The following is a 13,909-nucleotide window of genomic DNA, read 5'->3' as shown; positions in this document are numbered from 1 at the left end:
AGGACGAAATATCAGTATTTAGATAGGTACTCCGTACTAAGCCACTACTAGATAAAAAATGGCGTCCTTGATCGGCCGTGTGATATTCTTGAGATCATCGTAAGAGCTTATTATCTTAATATAGCGTCTTAAAAACATAAGTCGTAAAGAAAGAAAAGCTCATACCGACCTGAAGCCCAAATGGTCTAGAGGTATGATTCTTCCTTCGGGGGTACCCCAGGTGCAAAACCTAAATGGAAGAGGTCCCCGGTTCGAATCCGGGTTTGGGCCGCGTGTTATATTACCTGTTCTTTTTTGTCTTTTTGGTGCTTGTTGTCTGTCAGTTGTCACGGTGATCAGACTCGTTCAAAGCCACCAGGGGACCGGTGTGTTTCATTCATTAGTCTGGATCCTTTTTTTGTTCAGAATACACCTAAAGACCAAATAATGAATGATGAGTGTTTGAATAATGGATCAACAAGGAGACCTATGAAAGTGGCGCCATAAGGAAGGAGCTTTCACAGTGTACTCGCGCCGGAGTAGAAACACCTTGATGGTGATTGGTGCAACCGGGTACCCTGCTCGGGCCTGCCCCCGTTTTAACCGACTGACGCCGCCAAACTGCTGGGAAGTTTTCCGCCTTCAGACATTATTACCAATTGTCGAGTCACTACCTCTAAGCACCTCAACCTCTTCCCACCACTTCATATATAGACCACATGAGCGCTTGATAGACATTCTCTCTCTACCTCATACATTCAACCTCCACTTCATCCTCTCACACATCATGTCGTTCTGCAGACCAACAATGCAGTCTCCGGTGACATCATCCACCTTTCTCCGTTGCGTGAAACAATCGTCAAGCATACGCCTCGCGCCGAAATATCGCCTGTTCTCTTCATATGGGAACGTCTACCGATCATCGAAGCGCGATATGCAGACCGCCACAGCCTACCGACCACACACTCTGCCGTCTTCTTTCCCGATCCCATCAAAGGAATCTTCAATCGCCGCCGATTTCTTCCCTCCTCGTGAGCCACTTCAACACCGCCCAGAAACCCAGACCACATCCCCAAAGGCTAGCGCCAGCGAAAGCGAGGCGCAAAAGTCAAAGCCCGTTGAATCCACACCCGCCACCACAAAGACACATGAGAAGCCGCGGAGGAAGCTCCGGCCCCGCAAGGCCGCTATGAAGCTGACGCCCCTTGCAATTGAACAGCTTCGAACACTTCTTTCACAACCGGAGCCAAAGTTGATTCGAGTCGGTGTCAAGAATCGCGGCTGTTCCGGACTTGCATATCACCTTGAATACGTGGAGAAACCCGGTACTTTCGACGAGGTTGTCGAGCAGGATGGGGTGAAAGTATTGATCGATAGCAAGGCTTTGTTCAGTATCATCGGCAGTGAGATGGACTGGCAAGAAGATAAACTCAGCGCGAGATTTGTTTTCCGTAATCCAAATATCAGTAAGTGCCTTTGATACATGTTTCATTCGGATTATCCGCTAACGCACTGGACAGAGGAGGAATGTGGCTGTGGTGAATCTTTCATGGTTTAGACCTTCAATACCACCTCCTTTTTTGTTATTAATCGTGTGATGATCCTTTTCGGGTTGCTTTATTGGTGCATCGGACGGCGTTCTATGGAGGTCATACAGCAGCTCATACGAATGATTCCCGGGATATTTATCCCAATACCTGTACAAGCAAATTAGGCCTGCTCTCTTCGGAGTCTGCTTTTGGAATTTGCTATTACCTCAGGTTACAAATTGCGGGGACATACAGCGAAACCCCGCTCAAGCAGTTTATAGACTATGAAAATATTCAATCATGCTATCAATACATGCGAGATGCGACTAAATTAGTAGCGGTTGTCATATTGAACCACCTGGGGAAGTTGAAAGTTTTGTCCTTGGACGCTTTCTGATATAACTTTGTTAGTACCTTACACTTTTGAGAGCGAGACCTGGAAAGCGATGTTCTTAATCCACCAGTCTTTGACGAATACTTCAGATATTTGATATGCCCTTAGATAAGCTGACATACTCGTTTCGCTCAAGGTAGCAGGCGTCTAGCTTACCCTAGCAAGCTGCGTAATGACTTGGGGATCATTGCGCAATTGTTCATTGCCCCTGACAGGTTCAAAGGATACTAGGTACGCCTGAGGCCCTGAGCCCATAGAAAGAGCCTCATCGCTCCACCCCATCTTCAAGGTGTCAAGGCGAGTCATATTCAAGCCGTGAACAAATTCCCCAAACAACTATGATGAATCTAGCCTCTGCGCAGACGACCGAAGGACACTTTGTAGAAATGTCGAAAACACACCCTCCAGATATCATCAAACGAGTCAGCCACGTTAATAGCATATATCATCGTAACGACTTGAATGCCAGAAAGGGCAGTCGGGACCGATGTCACGTTGATTGTCCCAAAACCTTTGCCAATCTTCACGAGGACCACTTGGGCCCTCAAAGGGAGCAATGCGGTGCGGCCATTCTTCTAAGTAGGACGGGTCCCTCTTGCGGGTGCCTCGAGGAGACTCCAAGTGCGAAGCCAGCCGAGCAGCGAAGAGTTTACGGGTTTTGGTTCAGTGTCAAGCTAGCAGGCATAATGCATATACATAGAACAATGAGAGTATCGAGAGATGAATTCTTTGTTTGTAGTTTGAAAAGTTGGACCGCAAGACCCTCGCTAGCAGGTCTAGTAGTCAGTGATTGTTCAATCCTAAGTCAGGCGCTTGGTGTCGAGCGATGCCTCCTCCATACTCCGTACAATGCCCCAAGTTATCACGTGAGGATATACCTGTCATTGTCAAGGCAACACTCACCGCACCGCATTATTCTCCGATATCCAGCGTTCGAACGACCACAATACAAGATGAAAGTCGTATATGCCCTCAATTCAGAAAACCAGACATAACCACATTTGGAGATGGCGAGACCAACAAACCCATTCCCTCCGAGCCCTCAGGAGCCCGGCCTCCTTTTCCTCACTGTTCGGTTCTCCGCATCAATACCAGATCTTCGGCTGGACATCGAGAACCCGGAAACAACCACAGCCGCAGGCCTCAAACAAGCAATCCGCGCTCGTCTCCCACCAAGCCTATCGTCACACCGTCTCCGCCTGATCTACGCTGGCCGTGGTCTCGAAGACAAAACGCCCCTCGCGGTCTCTCTCAAACTCCCACCCCCACCAGCCCGCTTCTCAAAACCAGTCTTTCACTCGGATAACGATGAGAACGTCAAACCAACAGACGTGAAGAATAACAAAGGCAAAGCGCCTGTCCGTGACCCGCCGCGCCTCTACATCCATTGCTCTATTGGTGACATCGTCTTGAGCGCTGCAGATCTTGCAGATGAAGCTGCCGCATCGTCAACGCTCCAAAAGGAACAAGGCTCGCAGTCTCCAGAGGAGGTTGAGCCATCAGACATTCATCAGCAGCACGGCCAAAGCATTACACTTCCAGCGCCTAGGGGATTTGACCGATTGCTCGGAGCGGGGTTTACAGCCGCGGAAGTCACGGCCCTCCGGTCCCAGTTCATGGCTATTTTATCTGTCTCTCGGACACCGGACATGATGCCTACTGGCGCAGAGCTGCGTGAGCTTGAGGACAGGTGGATGGACGAGGGCTCCTCGGCGATGACGGCCGGTGGTGTTGCAGGTGGGGATGGGGTTACCTTCACCGACGATGATGGGGGCTTCGGATCCGGCTCTCGAGGGGCAGTCGACGATATGTTATGGGGCGCAGTTATGGGGTTCTTCTGGCCCGTGGGTTGTGCGATGTGGCTGAGGAGGGAAGAGGGCGTTTGGAGCTGGCGGAAGGGGTTGGCGGTGTTTGTGGGTGTGGTGGTTAACCTTGCGTTTGGGGCGATGCGTATTATGAATTGATAGTTCCGACTGGAAATATTTGGTGGCTGCGTGTCTGGCATTTCAGGCCTTTTATGGTTTCTACGATTGGATGACTGTTGATGCCCATGATACCCTCTTTTCTTTGTGTTCAGCATTTATCATATTAAGGCATAGATGAATCAATGATATATGGCGAAACTTGATGATTAATATAAGTTGTGTGATCATGAGAGGCTGGAAGGATGATGCTATCACACAACGTTCCGCAATTGTTGTGAGAAAGAAAAGAGTAATATCGTAAGCCCATTGGAACATAACGATATCAAATTGAACGCCCGCTCGAACCCAAAATCTAACTGAACTTGCTGTATATTACAGCAAAAATCAAAAGAATCAGCACGGTGATGATAGCAATCGTGATCAACCGATTCGTAGCCATCCTATGAGCACAAAAAGTCAGCACCACTATCCAGCTTTGTAGACGACTATAAACGCCGGCTATCTTGAGGTAAAGGGCGACAGTACCTACGGGCCATTCCCCTTAGAGTCTTGATACTCGTATCGACATATCCCTCACTTTGCTGTAGCATGCCGTGAGTATGCTGGATAGTCTCCCGCTGCACATGCAAATCGGCCAAGACATTACGACCGATATCTTCCGTTTCCAGGGCCACACGCTGACTCTCTTGCAGACGCTGTGAGCTCCGTTCCAATCGATCGGTTCCAGAAAGAAGTTGCTGCCTCTGCTCTAGATGTTCATCCTGAGGGTCATCGGTATAGCGATCGCCGAAGAGCGCATTTCGGTCATCCGAGAGGGACTTAAGTTTGCGCTTTGCCTCGTCGACATCGGTCGAGTAGTTTCGGAAGCGAACGTTGACTTTTGATCGTGCGGCGACAGGGATGTTTTGTTTCTCCAGGCGCATTTGGTCCAACTGCGGGGAAGTTAGTTATATCCACATACAGCGCTACGTGAATTGGAGTGAACGGTGGCGGACTCAGGAGCCGGACATACCAATTCTGTGGCCTCTTCCAGTGCGCGCTCCGCTTGTCTAATGGCAGAGCTTCGTTGCTCGCCGCTCAACTCCGCAATCTGGTCGAGCTTTTGGTTCAGATCGGCTTGGACGAGGTTCAGCTCTGTCTCGTAGCTGCCGAACATCTCTGAGCCTGCATCGGTGTCTAGTGGGTTTGACATGATAAGTTGATATTAAAGGACAATCGTAGATCACGGATATTGAGGTTGACGGAGACAGAGTTGCCTGGAGGCGCCGATAACAGAGCGGAGGCTGGGTACGGGTAGACGGCGGCTGGTGGGACGGTGGACACCCGAGTGGATGACTCGACAGCAAGTCGTGTGTTGGACGGGACGCTCAAGCTGATGATGGCAAATGGACAATGACGAGCAACGAGGGCGAGGTACAGCGATGATGATGATCGAATAACGGCGGCCTATAGTTACCAACACCAATGGAGAGCATTGCCACGTGATCACCATCCGCCGAGACGTTTCCGTATCGGTTTTGTTCTAGATTGGAAGCTTCATCCCCGCTCCGGCCTTGTTTGTCTCCAATTCCAGTGTCCATCGAAGTTTTTCAATATCGTACCAGTGCCATAGCTGCAGGCACTAATCTTACAAGGATATGCGGAAGCTGGCTGAGAAGAGATACCAAATGCCTCCACGACCTGGATTGTAATGCATTAACCGCCTACCGCCTCCCGGATCCATAGCCTAACGGGCAAAATGCATTCGTCCATGACTCCATGATCAATCCTGCAGGGTCTGGCGCTTGTGACACGTTCCTCATCTCACGGAGTCCTGTTATCCAATATTGTTCCAAGACCACAGGAAGCATAAATAGACCCTTTTGCGTCAGGCCTCCCCGTCATCTGATGCGATCAGCCTCTCCAAGGTTGCATACATCGGCAGTTAGCGTCCGTGCAGCTGAGTCTGACGCAGTCACTGATGGCTTGCGGTACCTGCTCGTCGCTTTTGCTCGGGTTATTTTCTTCTTTTAACTACTACTTAAAAGGTCCTGAGCCGGCCTCTCCTTACTCATGCTCCTCAGCAGGATACCGGCCAGGGTTTCGGTTAATGTGGAAGGATTCGGGGACGAGCTGCTAAAGCTTTACTCGCTGTATCGCGTGGCTTTCGAGATCGATGCCAAGTCTGCGTACCTGATCCGTACGCCTGGTTACAACAGAACGCAATGGGTGTCTCTAAACCTCGAAAGGTGGCCATTATAGGTGGCGGTCTCACTGGGGTTGCCTCTCTTTGGGCTCTTCAAGACTCTTGCTTTGATGTCCACTTGTTCGAAGCTTCGTCGGCTCTCGGTGGACATATGAAGACTTTGCGGCTGGAAAGCAATGACAATCAAGTGCAAGTTGACATGGAGTTACCAACCTTCAACCCCAAGGCCTGCCGTTAGTGTTGCTGCCACCTTTGCCTTGCAATGGGGCTAACATATATCTAGCTAACCTAGTCTCATTACTTCACTATCTGGGTATCCCTACCACAGCCGTTCCCTTCTCGTTCGGTGTGCTAGACGACGACTGGGTTTTCAAATGGCACTTTAGCATTGTGAAAAGCATCATCCTTCGCCCGCGGGTACTCTGCAGACTAGAGACTTACCGACTATTGCTGGACGCCATCACACTGAGATGTCTTGGCGCTGATGTATTGACCAAGCCATTCTTTGAGAACGAGGGTTTTCATGAGTCAACTGAGAGCTATCTTTTGGAGAAAGGATACTCTGACAGCTTTCGCGACAGATATCTGACTCCATTACTTTCAGCACTTTGGAGGACTAATGCGGGCAGATTCATTCCAGGCCTGCCTGTTAGGGCACTGGCTCGCTCCTTAAGCGATCATCAGTTTTTCTCAACGAGCGACACGATACTGAAATGGCGACGTATAGATCCAGGGGTAAGACACCTCATTAAGACGTTGGTTAGACATTGTCCTTCGGAGAAGCTGCATCTTTGGACGAAGGTGAACGAGATCACTCGACGTTCTAAATCGCAATATGATCTTACAACGTCCAATGGCATTTACTCACAGTTTGACCATATCGTCTTTACGGTAGATGGCGATGAAATCTTGCGGCTTCTAGGATCGACTGCGACAGTTGACGAGAAGGAAGTTCTCCAGAACTTGGGCGTGACCAGGAACATTGCGGTCCTACACTCAGACTACCCGGTAAGCATAATGTTGCCAAATTGCCTCTAATGCATCATGCTATGTGTCTAAACCTTTGGCTTGCCGCCGCTAAGACTTGGTCTATAGTCCGTGACTGCTAGTGCTGCACCTGGCTACAACTACATTATGGCATCTAGTGACCACCGGCGACGGGACCTCGTCCCGCCCAAGTCCTGCTTGAGGTACGATGTCAATATGCTTCAAGATATCCCTGCCTCACGGTTCGGCGACGTCTATATTACCCTCAATACTCTCTCTCCACCGCATCCTAGCCTCGTTCATGGGGTGTGGGAATTCACAGAGCCTGAGCCTTCCGCGAAGTCTCTCCATGCGCAGGCCCATCTCCCTTTTATACAGAATACAAGGGGATTAAGCTACGGTTTCTGCTGGACGGGCCGTGGCTTACTAGAGGATGCGGTCACCTCTGGTCTTAGAATGGCTACTGAGGATCTGGGTGCTACTGTTCCTTTCGAGGTGGCGTCGCATGCTCACCCATTGGCCACGACCGAACTCGTCTCTGAACGCTCAGGACTGCGAGTTAACCTGATAAAAACAACCATTGAGGCCATTCGCGCACTTGTTCTTGTTTTAGAGGTCATTTTGATCCTACTAGGTCGGATCCACACGCCGGGCTCGAAGGTTAGGGCACGCCTCAGCCTGTCTAGAGCCCTCAGAACCCGAGCTACGAATACTCAAAACTAGATGTCGCGAAGTATAGCCTTAATGGGCGAACAGGAAAGAATTAAAGCCGAAACTTCGCCTTGCCAGTACATAAATCCCAAGCAACCCTAAAACATGGTATACATATTACTCATTCCCCATTTGTTTCTACGCTTCTCATTGTGCGCCGACCTGTGATCACAACCCAACCGCCCTTCTTCGTCTCGGAATTCAAGAGAACTAAAGGAACTTATCGCTGTCCTGGCTGACGATCGCTGCACTTCGCTTCGCATCAAGGAAGAGATCTTCGCACTCCGTGACATCCGCCTCTTCAATTCCTCCAGGCCGCCCGTTAACCCGCGCAAGGATGCTAGCGGGCGTCAGCAATTGCAGGGCATACCGTAAGCTAACCTTGCTGCCGTGCTCGGCGACCTTGTCGAGGGCGGGATCAGTAATGTTGAGGCCTTCGGTCTTAGCACGGAGGCGGATGATAGTCTTAATTTCGTCGGGGGAGTAAGGATGTGTGGGGATAATAAGAAGGCGAGCGAGGAGGTCAGGAGGGATACCATGGGCGGCGGCAACGTCGTCAGTGCCGCGGATGACGGTGTGACCGCGATTTGAAGCGAGGATGACGATGGGAGATATCGAGGATTCTAGGGCTCGGTTGAGATATGTGAAGCATTCGATATCGAGCATGTGGACCTATACGCAGCTTGCATTAGAAGACTGGAGATGCGCAGAAAGGAATAATGGAAAAAGGACCTCATCGATAAAGAGAACACCGGGAACAAGCTCAGCAACACCCTGGTCAATGTAGCGATTCACGACCTTGTTGATCTCCTGTCGTAGCTTGTCCGTGATCTCGGTCTTCTTGGGCTTCATGAGCTGTCCCATCATGCTCATGACATCCTGTCCACCTTGTGGCCGAGCGTTGGCAATATCCAAATCATGTAGTGTCACGTCTTGCACAATCTCTTTCTTCTTATGAACTTCACCCTTCGGGACTGGAACGTATTCCTCCGCTTCGAGATCGAATTCGGTCGCATAGGCATCGGACCGGCCCACGCGTTTGCAGGCTCCAGTGTTTGCTTCAATGTAGATGACATCTCCGACGGTGACACGCTCCTTCTGAATGGCTTCGTAGATACTGGGATCGAGGCGTAATTTCTTTGTTCCTTTTGCGGACTTCAATCCAATGATCAGGTGGCTGATCGTGCGGCCGTAGCCTCCTAGTGGGTTCTCAGCTTCTTGGGGCGTGAGTTCGGTAACTTCGCCTTCGTATACCTCCTTCGTTTCCCGCACACGCAGACCTAGTAAGCAAGTATTAGCTGTCTGGGCCAATCCTCGCAGGACAGCCAAAGGGCAAAGTACCAATTGCTCTCCGGAAGTTCTCCATCAGGGCTTCGGTTTTCTTGACCTCCGCAGAGTAGATCTCACTTCCGACAATCGGGCAGAAAGGGACCTTCGTTCCCAACTCCTGGGATACGGCGAGCGCAAGCGCAGTCTTGCCAGTTCCTGGGCCACCAGCAAGGAGAACGGCTCGGCCAGCCATCTTCTTTGCTTTGATCAAGTCCACTACCACGCCGGATGCCTGTACGCGAAGTTAGTTAGAACGTCTCAAGATAGACAAAGCTCGAGGCTGTGAATCTGAGGTATCGCGCACCTCCCGAGCGGCAGCCTGTCCAACCCATCCATCACTAGACACCTCCGCTGTGCCATCTGGGCGTAGCCCGAGACCCTTGATATGTGTGTGGGCAGCTGTTCTATTCTCGCGCGAGTTGCCCTTGACTTCACTGATCTGAACCATGGTGAAGAGGGATACGGCCTCGGATTAAAGGGAGCGAAGTAGAATAGACGGATAACCGATTCAGCCAAGCTTTCCCCAGAGAGGATAAAAGAAGAACAGAGACTGCTGACAGAGCGGAGATTGATGGTCGAAGGGCTATTCTGGAATGGAGCTGTTGCGGAAATCCGTTCATTATTATGCCAAGGCGGTCAGCCCAGCTCCAAATTCTTCCAGCCATATCGTCCCCGGCTTCTCACTTTGATTGTGGATGCCCCAGTTGACTCCCATTCTGCATTCTACTGCGATGATCTAGCGTCTTTAATCCTCAAATCGAAAGCAATCGGCAGTTCTGCTGAGTTATACTACCATGTCGTTCCCTTCCCTCACAGCGACGTTCCGAAGTCTGTCTTTGACAGGCTCAAAACGAGCCTTTTCTACAACACAGCCGACGCAACGAATTAAGCCGTTACCGGACTACATCCCTCCATACCCCTATCCTCCAAACTACTGGTACCGACAGTCTAACACCGGTCTCTACGGTGGTACGACCATTCAATTCGGAAACAAGATCTCTCAGGGCCGGAACGAAGGGAAAACGCGGCGATCATGGAAGCCCAACGTTCGACGGAAGAAGCTATGGAGTGACGCGCTCGAGAAGTTCCTTTTTATCAAGGTTACGAGGAAATCGCTGCGGACGATTCGGAAGTCGGGAGGCCTCGACAAGTACCTATTGGACGACCGCCCAGGGCGAATCAAGGAGCTAGGTCTTTTTGGATGGAAACTTCGTTGGGAAGTGATGCAGACGCCCAAGATCCAAGCAGAGTTCAAGGAGGAGCGGAAGCGACTGGGGCTGCCGGAGCCACCGTCATTCGAGGAGTGGTTGAAGCAGAAGGAGAAGGAGGTGAAGGCGAAAGTCGAGGAACACATTGACATTGGGGAGCTCACAAAGCCAACCTACAACAAAACGAACTATTAGTGGTGGTCTAGTGGATGTTTGTGATATGTGTTGGTTGAGAGTTTGTATTATATGATTGCTGGGCATTTATCCCTCGTGGACTCTTGACCGGCCAAAGGCCCTTGCGCGACTACTCATTGCTTTTTCCCTCTTCGATGTATTCATACTCAATTCTACAGATCTGAACAGTGTCCATGTACATGTAAACAGCTCAATCCCTAATAGCTAAGTTCCTGAAACTTCGGGGGGTTTACATTGCTCGGTCCAACGATGATCCTAGGCCTCGATTTCCGCATCCGGCAGTATCTTGTAGGAGCTGGAGCCTGTCCATCGCTACACTTCACCACCCACCTCTTCTGCACTCCTCGAAAGGAGAATAGGAGAAAGAAGATGAATTAACACCCTTCTCCAATATGCAGTTTGCTGTACCTCCGCGCAAGAGCCCCGGTGCTCTTCACGCTCGCTCATCGTTCCTCACCTTGCAACGTCGCAGACAACTGAAAACAATCGCTGTCCTGAGCGTCGCTCTTCTCGCCGTCTTCTTCCTACTGTCGCAGCTATCCTACACTAGTACAGGAAGTAGAGCAGTCTCATTGGGAGCCTCGACGTCCAGTGTCGTTATTGTGACAGTCCTCGACCGCGCAACGTATAGCGAGAAATATCTCCAGAAGATTATCGCGAACAGGGAGAATTATGCCGAGCGCCATGGTACGTCCTTGAGCAATTCTGCTACCAGAGGATCTTTAATGACCTCATGTCTCACTAATACCTCTACCTTGACGATAGGCTACACCAACTTCTTCGCCAATCTCTCCGACTACGACTCATACGTAGGGCATTCCCCACGGAGCTGGAGTATCGTCCCCGCAGTTCGACATGCGATGGCCAAAAATCCTTCCTCAACCTACTTCTTTCACCTAGATGCGCACGCCCTATTCATGAATCCGAGCGAATCCCTTGAAGCTCACCTTCTGAACAAGCGCCGGCTCGAAACGTTAATGCGCCGAGATGTTCCCGTCGTGCCGCCGGACAGTATCATCAAGACATTTGCGCATCTCCGCCCCGAGGATATTGATCTTATGGTCACCAATGACGCGGGGGATCTGAACACAGGCAGCTTCGTACTTCGCCAAGGAGACTTTGCTCGTTTCTTGCTTGATACATGGTTCGATCCATTGTATCGGAGCTATAACTTCGCGAAGGCAGAAACGCATACATTGGTGCGTTCTCTCATAATGCTTCCCTGAAACCTCTTTACTAAGCTATATCTTTCGCCAGGAACATATTGTTCAATGGCATCCGACTGTCCTGGCCCGAATAGCTCTGATACCGCAGCGAGTCATCAACGCCTATAGCAAGGACTCTCCTAGCGCTGCGGTCGACGGTACCTACAAGGACGGCGACTTGATTATACGATTTTTCGGATGCGACATGGATCCTAAGCGGAGCTGCGAGAGCGAGCTGGATGCTTATTACAATCTATGGACGAAGAAACTGAAGCTTGAGTAGTGGCTCACTAGGAAATGTGCCCACACTTCTGGATCTTTTGCATAGTATGCATTGACGCGATTAGCATGCATCATTCATGTCTCCTACTTCTTATGTATGATTGGTGCTTGGCGTTGATAGAAGGTTTCCCTGGCTCACAAGTGCTCAATGTCCATTAAAATAGAAGCGATCTACATTCTTGCGCTAAATCTCAATAATTGAATATGCGTGCAACAAGATTGACTCGTCCAGCAGTCCCCGCCCAAACCTTAAGACGTCGTTTGGTCGGTTTATGGGTAGTCAAGTCTCATGTCCTATGGTCGAAGGGCTAATATATAGCCCAGATTCTGTTCTCACTGTCCCTCCTCTAAAAGAGGCCAGGGATCATGACAAACCTCTTGCGCTTGTACTTATCGCCGAATTCCTTGCGGTAGCGACGTTCCTTTTTCTGCGCCCAAAGAATCATTTGTCCTCCTCCGGCGACAATGAAGAGCAGGACGCTCCAACTCATTCCACTAACAAGGTAGACGCCAACCCAAGCAACAATCTCGAAGAAGTAATTGGGGCAAGTGACAGCGCTGAATCCAAAGCCGGAGGGGATTCCGCGCTCGGTGGTACCAGGACGGCGTAGGTCGCGCAGCACCAGGTGAGTGTTGTAGTTTGCCAACTCTCCAAACACGAAGAGCGCAAGGCCGGTGTACAGGATAGGCGGGGGTACGCGTCCAGTAGCTGCCGCAGAGTCAGGGCGGAAGACCCAATAGGCAATGTTGATTCCGGCTAGCAGCCAGTAGTGCCCGCTATTCTTGACAATGTTGCGCGCGGGCATCGTTGCATTGCTGAAGCGGTGAACAAAAATGGTCTCGTACTCGCGCTTGATGAAATGTATTGAAAGTAGTGCGCATACGAGGAGCTGAATGTCGCTTGGCTCCGGGATCTTGTCGAAGTTGAAGTACACGTAAGGGCGGAGAGGGAAAAGTACAAGAGCCGGAATAAGGAGTGGACCAAGGTACTCTATGATGAACACGGTGCGCCAGCTAATCTGGGGACCTAGATGAGAGAAACGGAGCCATAAGCACAAGTCTAGCAGATATAACTAGCAGAGCTAGTGGGGCGGGGGCGGGGGACAGTTGTCAACATACCCAGGTCCTTCACATGTAGTACGGTCTTCTCGGAAACCCCATTGCCCTCAATGGTGCTGTCCTTCGAGTTCGGGACTACGGTCCGGTCGGTGGCTTTAGTGATTCTCAGACGGTGAACGGAATAGCCGGAAGCTTCCGCTAGACGGTTGTAGAGCTCCTGGGTTGAGGCATCTGGAGAGAGCTGGACTTCCTTGGGAAGTTTCTTGATGGGTTTCCCTAGATCATCAATTAGTCTCGTTATTGGCATAGTTGGGGTAAATAGTCAAGCGCACCCCGCGATTGCACGACGACGGTGACAGGAGCCATCGGAGCAATGAATGTCTTGTTCAGATTATCTTGAAACAGAAGTCGAGGAACTCAGCAAGATCGAGTTGTTCGGTATCCCTGAGATTGCTGGATTGGAGGAAATGGAGAACCAGAAGCGCTGGGGTCAACAAAAATAATTCCAGTCCCGCAAGCTACCTAAATTAGCCTCGGCTGGTTAGGCACGTGACATTTGGACGTCGTCATAACTATCGCCTGTGAACGCTGAGGTGTTCCGTAACTACCTACTCTCTTCCTCTTCCGGAGTAGTTACTGTCCAACTGGGGACTTGAAATCACAAGGCTTTGGTAGGTGGTCTCGCAGACAGGTCAGATCAGTGTCACCATAACTCGCGACGCCGGGGGCTTATCGTCACCATGATTTAGCCGGGTACCCATGGATGTAACACCCTCAGACAGACGTCCGAGCCAATGTGACAGCACTGAAACAGCATTGATGCCCAGAGTACTGTACACCATGACCATGCTATTTGCTCAGTCTCGGCTCCAGAGCGCAAAGTTCATTGATCAGGTCACTGTGGAGATGTACGAGGTATGA

The 13,909-nt window shown here is 50.6% G+C and overlaps 9 protein-coding genes and 1 non-coding gene across 10 annotated transcripts; 7 read left to right on the top strand and 3 right to left on the bottom strand.

Moving 5' to 3' along the window:
• The first annotated feature begins 174 nt into the window (after positions 1 to 174).
• On the top strand, positions 175 to 270 carry BJY04DRAFT_t9. Its single transcript has one exon. It is a non-coding gene; the product is annotated as a tRNA-Pro (tRNA).
• Positions 181 to 620, top strand: BJY04DRAFT_177205 (uncharacterized protein). Its single transcript, XM_073709574.1, has one exon. It carries the CDS (start codon positions 194 to 196, stop codon positions 425 to 427), a length of 234 nt encoding a protein of 77 aa, XP_073576881.1. The 5' UTR covers positions 181 to 193; the 3' UTR covers positions 428 to 620.
• Positions 620 to 1,903, top strand: isa1 (Fe-binding Fe/S cluster assembly protein ISA1). Its single transcript, XM_073709573.1, has 2 exons — positions 620 to 1,445; positions 1,500 to 1,903. The coding sequence occupies exons 1-2, from the start codon at positions 767 to 769 to the stop codon at positions 1,535 to 1,537; spliced, it is 717 nt and encodes a 238-aa protein (XP_073576880.1). The 5' UTR covers positions 620 to 766; the 3' UTR covers positions 1,538 to 1,903.
• A 935-nt stretch (positions 1,904 to 2,838) lies between these two features.
• Positions 2,839 to 4,056, top strand: BJY04DRAFT_46195 (DSC3 family protein). Its single transcript, XM_073720439.1, has one exon. It carries the CDS (start codon positions 2,910 to 2,912, stop codon positions 3,864 to 3,866), a length of 957 nt encoding a protein of 318 aa, XP_073576879.1. The 5' UTR covers positions 2,839 to 2,909; the 3' UTR covers positions 3,867 to 4,056.
• On the bottom strand, positions 3,932 to 5,359 carry BJY04DRAFT_177197 (v-SNARE protein VTI1). Its single transcript, XM_073709572.1, has 3 exons — positions 4,840 to 5,359; positions 4,353 to 4,759; positions 3,932 to 4,267 (listed from the first exon to the last, which is right to left on the bottom strand). The coding sequence occupies exons 1-3, from the start codon at positions 5,017 to 5,019 to the stop codon at positions 4,180 to 4,182; spliced, it is 675 nt and encodes a 224-aa protein (XP_073576878.1). The 5' UTR covers positions 5,020 to 5,359; the 3' UTR covers positions 3,932 to 4,179.
• A 577-nt stretch (positions 5,360 to 5,936) lies between these two features.
• Positions 5,937 to 7,821, top strand: BJY04DRAFT_46202 (uncharacterized protein). Its single transcript, XM_073720440.1, has 3 exons — positions 5,937 to 6,245; positions 6,296 to 7,020; positions 7,108 to 7,821. Exons 1-3 carry the CDS (start codon positions 6,032 to 6,034, stop codon positions 7,720 to 7,722), a joined length of 1,554 nt encoding a protein of 517 aa, XP_073576877.1. The 5' UTR covers positions 5,937 to 6,031; the 3' UTR covers positions 7,723 to 7,821.
• rvb1 (RuvB family ATP-dependent DNA helicase pontin) lies at positions 7,822 to 9,641 on the bottom strand. Its single transcript, XM_073720438.1, has 4 exons — positions 9,344 to 9,641; positions 9,052 to 9,271; positions 8,443 to 8,990; positions 7,822 to 8,382 (listed from the first exon to the last, which is right to left on the bottom strand). Exons 1-4 carry the CDS (start codon positions 9,485 to 9,487, stop codon positions 7,921 to 7,923), a joined length of 1,374 nt encoding a protein of 457 aa, XP_073576876.1. The 5' UTR covers positions 9,488 to 9,641; the 3' UTR covers positions 7,822 to 7,920.
• Positions 9,642 to 9,711: 70 nt separating this feature from the next.
• Positions 9,712 to 10,654, top strand: BJY04DRAFT_177184 (mitochondrial 54S ribosomal protein bL28m). The gene has a single exon (XM_073709571.1). The coding sequence runs from the start codon at positions 9,834 to 9,836 to the stop codon at positions 10,440 to 10,442; it is 609 nt and encodes a 202-aa protein (XP_073576875.1). The 5' UTR covers positions 9,712 to 9,833; the 3' UTR covers positions 10,443 to 10,654.
• Positions 10,655 to 10,756: 102 nt separating this feature from the next.
• On the top strand, positions 10,757 to 12,103 carry BJY04DRAFT_46153 (putative alpha-1,6-mannosyltransferase subunit). The gene is made up of 3 exons (XM_073720437.1): positions 10,757 to 11,129; positions 11,208 to 11,641; positions 11,700 to 12,103. Exons 1-3 carry the CDS (start codon positions 10,835 to 10,837, stop codon positions 11,928 to 11,930), a joined length of 960 nt encoding a protein of 319 aa, XP_073576874.1. The 5' UTR covers positions 10,757 to 10,834; the 3' UTR covers positions 11,931 to 12,103.
• BJY04DRAFT_177180 (trans-2-enoyl-CoA reductase (NADPH) TSC13) lies at positions 12,055 to 13,475 on the bottom strand. Its single transcript, XM_073709570.1, has 3 exons — positions 13,321 to 13,475; positions 13,049 to 13,264; positions 12,055 to 12,956 (listed from the first exon to the last, which is right to left on the bottom strand). The coding sequence occupies exons 1-3, from the start codon at positions 13,352 to 13,354 to the stop codon at positions 12,277 to 12,279; spliced, it is 930 nt and encodes a 309-aa protein (XP_073576873.1). The 5' UTR covers positions 13,355 to 13,475; the 3' UTR covers positions 12,055 to 12,276.
• Between the last annotated feature and the right edge of the window lie 434 nt (positions 13,476 to 13,909).

The sequence above is a fragment of the Aspergillus karnatakaensis genome (assembly GCF_047715665.1).
Source record: "Aspergillus karnatakaensis strain CBS 102800 unplaced genomic scaffold BJY04scaffold_2, whole genome shotgun sequence".
Taxonomy (NCBI): domain Eukaryota; kingdom Fungi; phylum Ascomycota; class Eurotiomycetes; order Eurotiales; family Aspergillaceae; genus Aspergillus; species Aspergillus karnatakaensis.
This window is presented reverse-complemented; position numbering and strand designations above follow the sequence as displayed.

Coding starts and splice junctions, on each gene's coding strand:
- BJY04DRAFT_177205 (XM_073709574.1), top strand. CDS start 194: ATGATTCTTCCTTCGGGGGTACCCCAGGTGCAAAACCTAAATGGAAGA.
- isa1 (XM_073709573.1), top strand. CDS start 767: ATGTCGTTCTGCAGACCAACAATGCAGTCTCCGGTGACATCATCCACC. Junction 1,446..1,499: donor TTTCCGTAATCCAAATATCA/GTAAGTGCCTTT, acceptor CGCACTGGACAG/AGGAGGAATGTGGCTGTGGT.
- BJY04DRAFT_46195 (XM_073720439.1), top strand. CDS start 2,910: ATGGCGAGACCAACAAACCCATTCCCTCCGAGCCCTCAGGAGCCCGGC.
- BJY04DRAFT_177197 (XM_073709572.1), bottom strand. CDS start 5,019: ATGTCAAACCCACTAGACACCGATGCAGGCTCAGAGATGTTCGGCAGC. Junction 4,760..4,839: donor TGGAAGAGGCCACAGAATTG/GTATGTCCGGCT, acceptor ACTTCCCCGCAG/TTGGACCAAATGCGCCTGGA. Junction 4,268..4,352: donor CTAAGGGGAATGGCCCGTAG/GTACTGTCGCCC, acceptor TTGTGCTCATAG/GATGGCTACGAATCGGTTGA.
- BJY04DRAFT_46202 (XM_073720440.1), top strand. CDS start 6,032: ATGGGTGTCTCTAAACCTCGAAAGGTGGCCATTATAGGTGGCGGTCTC. Junction 6,246..6,295: donor CTTCAACCCCAAGGCCTGCC/GTTAGTGTTGCT, acceptor ACATATATCTAG/CTAACCTAGTCTCATTACTT. Junction 7,021..7,107: donor TCCTACACTCAGACTACCCG/GTAAGCATAATG, acceptor CTTGGTCTATAG/TCCGTGACTGCTAGTGCTGC.
- rvb1 (XM_073720438.1), bottom strand. CDS start 9,487: ATGGTTCAGATCAGTGAAGTCAAGGGCAACTCGCGCGAGAATAGAACA. Junction 9,272..9,343: donor GACAGGCTGCCGCTCGGGAG/GTGCGCGATACC, acceptor CTTCGCGTACAG/GCATCCGGCGTGGTAGTGGA. Junction 8,991..9,051: donor GAACTTCCGGAGAGCAATTG/GTACTTTGCCCT, acceptor CTTGCTTACTAG/GTCTGCGTGTGCGGGAAACG.
- BJY04DRAFT_177184 (XM_073709571.1), top strand. CDS start 9,834: ATGTCGTTCCCTTCCCTCACAGCGACGTTCCGAAGTCTGTCTTTGACA.
- BJY04DRAFT_46153 (XM_073720437.1), top strand. CDS start 10,835: ATGCAGTTTGCTGTACCTCCGCGCAAGAGCCCCGGTGCTCTTCACGCT. Junction 11,130..11,207: donor GAATTATGCCGAGCGCCATG/GTACGTCCTTGA, acceptor CCTTGACGATAG/GCTACACCAACTTCTTCGCC. Junction 11,642..11,699: donor AGGCAGAAACGCATACATTG/GTGCGTTCTCTC, acceptor ATCTTTCGCCAG/GAACATATTGTTCAATGGCA.
- BJY04DRAFT_177180 (XM_073709570.1), bottom strand. CDS start 13,354: ATGGCTCCTGTCACCGTCGTCGTGCAATCGCGGG. Junction 13,265..13,320: donor CGTCGTCGTGCAATCGCGGG/GTGCGCTTGACT, acceptor TTGATGATCTAG/GGAAACCCATCAAGAAACTT. Junction 12,957..13,048: donor ACTACATGTGAAGGACCTGG/GTATGTTGACAA, acceptor TCTCTCATCTAG/GTCCCCAGATTAGCTGGCGC.